At 45.5% G+C, this 8,940-nt stretch overlaps 1 protein-coding gene across 1 annotated transcript in view; it reads left to right on the forward strand.

Annotated features, from left to right (window-relative positions):
* The window catches only part of LOC144671559 (phospholipase A2 inhibitor and Ly6/PLAUR domain-containing protein-like), an 11,106-nt gene extending 2,665 nt beyond the window's left edge, over window positions 1-8,441 (forward strand). The window contains exons 2-6 of the mRNA XM_078533512.1: window positions 4,353-4,469; window positions 5,753-5,890; window positions 6,516-6,659; window positions 7,396-7,563; window positions 8,329-8,441. Coding sequence (XP_078389638.1) covers window positions 4,353-4,469; window positions 5,753-5,890; window positions 6,516-6,659; window positions 7,396-7,563; window positions 8,329-8,441 — 680 coding nt within the window. The remainder of the gene's footprint in view (window positions 1-4,352; window positions 4,470-5,752; window positions 5,891-6,515; window positions 6,660-7,395; window positions 7,564-8,328) is intronic.
* Window positions 8,442-8,940: the final 499 nt, after the last annotated feature.

The raw sequence follows: 8,940 nt of genomic DNA on the forward strand, positions 1-8,940 counted from the left end.
GTTCGCAATACTGATGAAAGAAACAGTGAAGGGAGATGATTTTTTAAAAATTCATTAATGGATTGTGGGCATCTCTGGCCAGGCAATCATTTATTACCCATCCTGAACTGCCCTTGTTCCGAAGGCATTTAAGAGTCAGCTACATTGTTGGGGTCTGGAGTCACATGTAGGCCAATAGATTTCCTTCCCTAAAGGACATTAGTGAACCAGATGGGTTTTTACAACAATCAGTAGTGGGTTTATGGTCATCATTCGGCGACTTTTAATTCCAGATTTTTATCATGGCAGGATACGAACCCAGGTCCCCAGAACATTGCCCTAGGTCTCTGGATTAGCCCAGTGACAATACCACGACGCCATTGCCTCCCTATGTTGAAGGGTTATCGTGTACTTGGATCACATTCATGAATATTTTGCGTCTGTCTTCACAAACATGTAGAGACTATATAGGTGTTGCAATCGCAGTGGGGGCAGGGGGTGAAATAGTAGATGAATTAATATAGTGAGGGAGGAAGATTCGGCGGTTTCACGTTTTGTAGGCGGATTAATCTCCAGGTCCAGGCGAAATGTATGCCAGGTGGATAGAAAGGTAAGTTTGTCAGGAAAGCATCCCAGACACTTGCTTTGGGCCAAACGATGTGGGAGGTGATGCTGGAACTGTATAAGCCAAGAGTTAAAGCACAACTGGAATATTATGCACAGTTCTCATTAAGGCACCATAGGATAGATGTAATTGCAATAGGAAGGGTACGGAGGAGATATATGAGGATGTTGCCTGACCTAGAGAATTATAGTTCTGAGCTCTGGTGTTGCTTTCTTTGGAACAGAGAAGACTGAGGGGATACCTAATAGAATTGTCTTAAATTATGAGTGGTCTAGATAGGGAGGATCGGAAGGACCTATTCCCCATGGTTGAGGGATCTATAATGAGGAGACATAGAATTAGGGTAAAAGGTGAGAAGTTTAGAAGAGATTTGAGGGGTATCTCTACACCCAGGGGCTGGTGGGGATCTGGAACTCGCTGCTTGAAAGGGTGTGTTATGATATGACAGGTGGCAATTGCCAGGCTGACCGAATCCCAAAGGGAAGCTTGGCCAAGCTATCACAACGATTTGCAATTTGTATTTTATTACGAGAAGGCATGTGTGCTGAAGTCAGAAGTAAAGATCCTATACCACTTTTGGAGATTTTGAACATTAAATTAAAACATTTATGAACAAAGGAAAAGAAGAACACACAAGATTACAGTTACACAATTAAAGTTAGTCTTATAACATTTCCCAAAAGATTTCTACTTAGCTAGACTCCCAAATAAATGGCCTTTTCCAGGCAACAGTCACTATAGATTCTTAATCTATAAAACATTCAGAAAACATCTGTAAAACATTACTGCAAGGCACCCACTGTTGCTATAAGGGAGTTATTTCACAAGCTTCTCTCACCTGACAATGGAAATCTAAAGCTTATAATAACAGTTTGCTTTCTGGAATAACCAGGAATTTCTCCGGGGTGACTCGAAGTTGCTTCCTTCACAGGACTTTGTTCTCACAGCACGTTCCTCACGCTCTCATGGCCACACCCACATACAGCTTTCAATATTTCCTTCAATATATTTTTACCCTTTCATCCTTAAACCTATTGTCCTTAACTTTCTTTTGAAAGTTATAATACCCAGAATCTAAAAATCTTTCATGTTGCCTTTATAGCCACCACTTTTGGGAATAATAAACTCAATAACTTTGCTTTATTTATTTATGATCTTTGCCAGTTGTACAACTTACTGTTCTGTCTCTTTGAAATTCAGTTGATAAAAATTCACAGCTCATTTACCTCCTAATGCAAATTCCTATTCATGTTGCATTTACATGTACCTTAGCTTGTCCATCTCCACTTCAAAATGCCTGCTTTTGCACCTAATTCCTTTGATGATTTAAACCTTGCAGTCTGACTGTCTTCAGTCTAATTAAATTAGGCATGCACGCGCACACACACACACATGACATACACACAGCCCCCAAAGCCTGCTTCACAGTATCCCCCAGTAATATTGGAAAAAATAATGGTGGTAGAGGCAGAAATCCTAAGCACATTTAAAAATGTTCTCAGATATGCATCTTTTTTATTCATTCATGGGATGTGGGCCTCGCTGGCTAGGCCAGCATTTATTGCCCATCCCTAATTGAACCCCAAAGGTGTGGTGAGTTGCCTTCTTGAACCGCTGCTGTCCATGAGGTGTAGGTATTCCCTCAGTGCTGTTAGGGAGGGAGTTCCAGGATTTTGACCTAGCGACATTGAAGGAACAGCCGCTATAATTCCAAATCAGGATGATTAGTGACTTGGAGAGGAACATCCAAGTGGTGGTGTCCCCATCTATCTGCTGTCCTTGTCCTCCTAGATGGTAGTGGTCGTGGGTTTGTAAGGTGCTGTCTGAGGAAGCTTGGTGAGTTCCTGCAGTGCATCTTGTAGATGGTACACACTGCTGCCACTGTGCATCGATGGTGGAGGGAATGAATGTTTGTGGATTGGGTGCCGATCAAGCGGGTTGCTTTGTCCTGGATGGTGTCAAGCTTATTGACTGTTGTGGGAGCTGCACTCATCCAGGCAAGTGGGGACTATTCCATCACACTCCTGATTTGTGCCTTGTATATGGTGGACAGGCTTTGGGAAGTCAGGAGGTGAATTACTTGTCGCAGGATTCCTCGCTTGTGACCTGCTCTTGTAGCCACAGTATTTATATGGCTAGTCCAGTTCAGTTTCTGGTTAACGGTCATCTCCAGGATGTTGATAATGGGGGACTCATTGATGGTAATGCCATTGGACATCAAGGGGAGAGTTTTGATCTGAGTTAGGGTGACCAAAACTGTCACACATGAAAAGTCTTGGGAAGGTGGGGCTCTATGATGATGTACATGTTGGATGAACAGTGGCAGGACTCTGGAGAAGGGATCGCTGAAGAACATTGCATGAGAAATAGGAGCAGGAGTAGGCCATTCGGCCTCTTGAGCCTGCTCCGCCATTTAATATGATCATGGCTGATCTGTTTGGGTTTCAAATCCCGCATTCCACCTACCCCGATAACCTTTGATTTCCTTGTCTAACAAGAATCTATCTACCTCTGCCTTAAAAATATTCAACGACTCCCCAGAGCATTATCCTGGGTCTCTGGTTCACTAGTCCAGCGACAATGCCACTATGCCATCGCCTCCCCAAAGCTGCCAGCTTGCTCCTTGTCAAGTGTCAAAACTCCACTGGCCCTACTACTCTCTGAGATCTCTGTTCTGCTCTCCAACTCTGCTCATGAGCAGAGTAAGCTAACTGGGGTTTTCCAGTCCATCGTGTTCCTCTGTTGGACAGACCTGAATTCCTTGATACCTGGCCCTTGAGCAGAGGAGGAGGCCACAAAACAAGTGAAGTTACGCTGAACCTTTGTAAAACTCTGGTTATCTACAAATAGAGTATTACATTCAGTTCTGGTCACCACACTTTAGGAAGAGTGTGAGTGTCCTTGAGAGGGTGAGATGGAAATTTGCCAGAATGGTTCCAGGGGTGAGGGATTTCTATGCTATGTTGGAGAAGCTGGGGTTGTTCTCCTTGGAGCAGAGAAGATTGAGGGGAGATTTGATAGAGGCGGAAAAGATTAGGCCAGGAAAGCAGTTCCTATCAGCTGATGGTACAAGGACCAGAGGACACAGATTGAGCATTTTGGGAGATAATGAGGAAGAACCTTTTTACTCAGTGAGTGGCAATGCCCTGGAACTTGCTGCCTATGAGGGTGTTGGAAGCAGAGATAACGAGTGATTTCAGATGGAGATGGGATGGGCACTGGCAGGGAGGCAGTAACATAATGGTATTGTCAGTGGACTAGTATTCCAGAGGCCCAGCGTGATGCTCTGGGGACCCGGGTTCAAATCCCACCACAGCAGATGGTGAAATTTGAATTCTAGAATTAAAAGTCCAGTGATGACCATCCTTACCTGGTCTAGCCTACATGTGACTCCAGACCCACAGTGGTGTAGTTAACTCTTAACTTGTTCAGAGGGCATTTAGGGATGCTGCCCTTTCCTTTCCCAAGTCAGTGTTGCTTACATCACATGAATGAATTGAAAAAAAACTTGAGGGGAAATAAACTTACAGGCCTACTAAGATCGGAGGACTGATTAGATTGCTCCACAGTGAGCCAGCATGGGTTTGATGGGCTGAATGGCCTCATCATTCCTGCTGATGGAGTCTATCCCCGTGGCAAATGAGTGAGTGCTCAGAGGTTCTCTACATGTGGCCTGTGTCACCGAGTTACTGACTAGCTGAGGATTGTTAATTTGACCCATTCTGGTTCATTCTTTCTCTCCCCTCAGTGCGACCTTTGACCTGTAACCAATGCTCAGCACCTTCCAGTTCCTGCAAGCTCCAAAAAACGACCTGTCCATCGAGAACCACCACCTGCAGCACCATTTCGACCACGGAAATTTACAGTGACAGTTCCTCTTCTGTTTTGTTCAAATGTTCTATCCCTCTCATCCACTGTTTCCTTCTCCCTCTTCCTCTTCATTTCAGTCTTTGTGCCCTTGGGGTTGTGCCTATAATTTAAGTCTGACTGGCAGCAAGCTTGGGTGGATTGATTGTTAGAGATTAAAGAGCGCCCAGATTGTCTTACAGGGAAGAAGGTGCACTTAGAAACAGTGGCAGCAGCCTGTTTGCTAACAGTAGGTGGACTGAAAGTCTTCAAAGTCCCAGAAAAGTGTTGAAAATATTGGTTTATAAACAGGTATGCTTTAAACTGCCCACTTATTTCCTAGATAAAAGAGAGTTCGGCTCTCAAAAATAGCGAATCACCATTTTTACTTGGATACAAGGTCCATGTGATTCACGTTGCCATGGAAATGGTCTTTGAGAGGGTATGGGTTTCTAAGATACCCCAGAAAATTCACAGACACAGTTAGTCTGTGCCAGGATCAGTAAGAGGGAGAGCAGCTATCGGCAGCAAGACACTGTGGTTCACTACACATCAATGCAGGGGTAAGCTCGTGCTTGGATTGGAAAGACTAAACTCGTGGGCAGTTAAAATGAGGCTGCATGATTTGCCTAGCTTTAGCTAGAGGGAAGAAGTCTCCAGGAAAGACTGTGAAAGACTGTTCTGGAGTTAAAAGTTTCCAGGCTGGGAAAGGAAAGGTGCAGAAGTAAACCCCGGGGAGCCAAGAATCATTCTGGAATTGGAGCGGGAGAATTGAATGTCTAAGTAAAGAACAGTATAAGTGATGATGGGTTTTTTCAATTGTTAAAAGTTCTGTTCTGCAGTTCTTAGTATAAATTGCCTACAAAATAGTGTTTAATCAATAATACTTTTAGTCTATTCATTATAGTGAATGTCTTGAAATGTGAAATCTTGTTCCACCATTTATTTAGCTATTAATTGGAAGTTCAAAATTCTTGTTAAAAGTTATTGGTCTCTACGGGGATCATGAAATCTCTCTCCCTTTCTCTCATTTCCTCTTTATCTCTTCCTCCTTACCTCTTTCTCTTTTTCCCTTTCTCTCTTTTTCCTCTTTTTTCTTCCCTCTTTCCCACTTTCGTTCTCTCTCTCTCTCTCTCTCTCTTTGTCTCTGTATGTTGCTCTCCCTTTCTCCCTTTTAGCCTTTCTCTCTCATGCTCATTCTCTCTCTGTCCCTTTCTCCTTCACCCCCCCTTTCTATCTTTCTTTCCTTGATCAATGGCCAGAGTGTATGAAATTGCAACTATAACCTTTGCTTGTTTTCAGATGGAGTGACTAACAAGAGGATTAGAAATTCCTGTGGCCCGTGCTCTGATCCCATAGCTTTTAACACTGGAGTTGTGTTCATGTCACAAAGCAGCAGCTGCTGTCGCACTGATCTCTGTAATAATCAAAAAGTTGCAGGTAAGGTTCCAGTGCGTCGTATCCCAATTCAGATCCGATAGATTCGTTTGGGAATGAGGCTGTCCTATTGAATTATGTGGTGACGGAATTAAACCAACACTGCCAAGGTCCCTTCACACTGTTCCCATCAAACACTCCCAGGACAGGTACAGCACGGGGTTAGATACAGAGTAAAGCTCCCTCTATGCTGTCCCCATCAAACACTCCCAGGACAGTTACAGCACGGGGTTAGATACAGAGTAAAGCTCTGTCTACACTGTCCCCATCAAACACTCCCAGGACAGGTACAGCATGGGGTTAGACACAGAGTAAAGCTCTGTCTACACTGTTCTCTCTGGTGAAGGAATCTAGACTAATGGACTTTGAAGGAATTGGAGATTAAGGTGCCGACAGCACCTGGATTTATGTTTGGTATCTATGATACTGACCAGGAATGATGTATGTGAGCTGTGGAACAGTCTCGAGAGTCTGATTGGCCTCCTCCCTTTGCCATGCAACACAACCACAGGTCCTGTTGCACAATTCAAGGCATGTTTCCGTTGAAAACAGTCGACCAATTCATCAATACTGGGCTCAGCTTTGTTTGTGATCTGTAAACAAGTTCCTGTTGTGGTTTGAATTTCAGAGCCTGTGAACAGCACCCAGAATGGACTGAAATGCCGAGGGTGTTTTAACATCTTGTCCGATTCCTGCAGGGACTCTGAACAGACAGTGAAATGTGTTGGAGCAGAGACTCGCTGCATGAGTGCCTCAGGCAAGGTGGTCTTACGTACGTTCAATCTTCTGCCAGCTTTGTGTCACTCTTAATGAATACCTTTTCTCCTCATTTGTTTGTGGGGTTAACCCTCACCTCCAAGCCTGACCCCTTGTCCTGAGGGTGATTTAGTGCAGCCTAGGACATGTCTCGCCCCTGAGTTCCCAGCAGGAAAAAAAACAGTTCGGACCAGTACTTTCATTTCCCAGTTTTTACTGGTGTTCCATTTTAAGGTCTACAAGACCAGTTCGGCCAATATTGTTATTTCCGAGTTTTTACAGTTTTCTCTTTCTGGGTCAGGAGGTGGTGGGTTGGAGTCCCTTAACGTCCCCACACACCCCACCCCAAGATCTGCGCTCCGTAAACCAGGCTGGTTCTCTATAGTGCCCTGTGTTGAGGGTGAGCTGCACAGTCAGTGGTACCATCTTCAGCTGAGGGCTGTCCTGTCTGGTGAATGTAAAAGATCCCGTAGCCACTCCTGGATGAAGAGAACAGGGATTTTCCCTGATCCGATGTTAATCGCCCAGCCAATGTCGCAATAGACAATCCTCAAAGTGCCTCTTCACCTGCTGCAGCAAGGATGATCCACAGGTATATGAACCAGTGAAACACTGTCCCTGGGCTGTCCCATTACACTGCCCCATCATTTTTAACTGGCCAGTTGTCCCTCTCATGAACCCGCCCATTATAAACAGCAGTGATTGATGCACAACCCCCTCACTATCCACCCTGTAATCCTGTCTGTTTCTAGCGTTCGGCGTGAGTAATTTCATCGCCAAGGGCTGCGTCTCCGAGCAGGTCTGTCGATCGCTTGACATCTTGAGGGCTTTCCGTATCCAGTTTACCCAGCTTCCCGCGTGTTGCGCAGGGAACCTCTGCAATGGTGACCCCGGGAGAGGCACTTCCACACTGGAGCCAGGTAACGGGGGCTTTGGGAGAGGTGGGGAATGGGCAGGGAGGGGAGTGGGGAGGCACAGGGCAATTGTTCAACACCATAACGTGAGAGAGGAAGAAGAGAAGGGAGAAGGGATGCATGAAAGGGAGAACAAGAGATAGGAAGAGAGACAGGAAAGGAAGAATGAAAGAAGAGAGAAATAATGAAAGGCAGAAAGAGAGAGTAAGGGCTACTGCACTGACAGATCCAAATGTAGAAATCAGAAACATGCTTTAACATATTTGAAGTTAGACCCAGCACAACATTCTTTCCAGTGGCAGTAGGGTCGGTAACAGAGGGTCTCAGATTGAAGAGAATCAGCAAAAGAACCAGAGGGGGAGATGAGGATAAGTATTTTTTTACACAGCGAGTTGTTGTGATCTGGAAGGCATAGCCTGAAAGGACGGTGGAAGCAGATTCAATAGGAACTTTCAAAAGAGGGAATTGGTTAAGAACTTGATGGGGAATAATTAGCAGATCAATGGGGACAGAGTAGCGCTGTGTGGGGGCAGTGCGGCAGTGGGACTAATAGGATAGCCCTTTCGATGAGCCAGCACGGGAATGATGGGCACAATGGTCTCCTCTGTGCTGCAAGATTCTCTGATTCTAACATAGCTAATAGATAGAGAAGCCCAGAGCCTGTAATGTGACACGTCCTGTATCCAATTGAACGTGTGACAGGATGAATCCTGGCCTGATCAATTTCTAGTCTTTGATTTAACAGTCTTTTTTGTCCTTCTGGTCGAACAGGAGTCATAACGAGCGGGCCAGTGACAACAGAGTCCAGCTGCAGAACAACAACCAATAGCACGGGTAAGAATAAAAATGCGAAATTCACAGGTACTATCCAAGTTTTTATGTAAGAGACCCAAGGGGCTGAATGGCCTCCTCCTGTTCCTGTGTAAGAGACCCAAGGGGCTGAATGGCCTCCCCCTGTTCCTGTGTAAGAGACCCAAGGGGCTGAATGGCCTCCCCCTGTTCCTGTGTAAGAGACCCAAGGGGCTGAATGGCCTCCCCCTGTTCCTGTGTAAGAGACCCAAGGGGCTGAATGGCCTCCTCCTGTTCCTGTGTAAGAGACCCAAGGGGCTGAATGGCCTCCTCCTGTTCCTGTGTAACAGGCTTGAGGGGACTGAATGAGAGAAAGAGGGAGAGTATAAGAGAGAGAGACAGGGGGAGGGAGTGAGACAGAGAGAGAGATAGAGAGAGAAGGAAGCCAAAGAGAGCAGGGAAGGAATATGTAAAAGGGAGAAGGAACCGTGGGGTTAAATGGGCCTCCTCCGACTCCTGTGTTACAGACCCGAGGGGGGCTGAATGGCCTCCTCCTGTCCTGTGTAACAGACCCAAGGAGGCTGAATGGCTTCC

This window comes from Cetorhinus maximus, chromosome 33 (genome assembly GCF_964194155.1).
Source record: "Cetorhinus maximus chromosome 33, sCetMax3.hap1.1, whole genome shotgun sequence".
Lineage (NCBI taxonomy): Eukaryota > Metazoa > Chordata > Chondrichthyes > Lamniformes > Cetorhinidae > Cetorhinus > Cetorhinus maximus.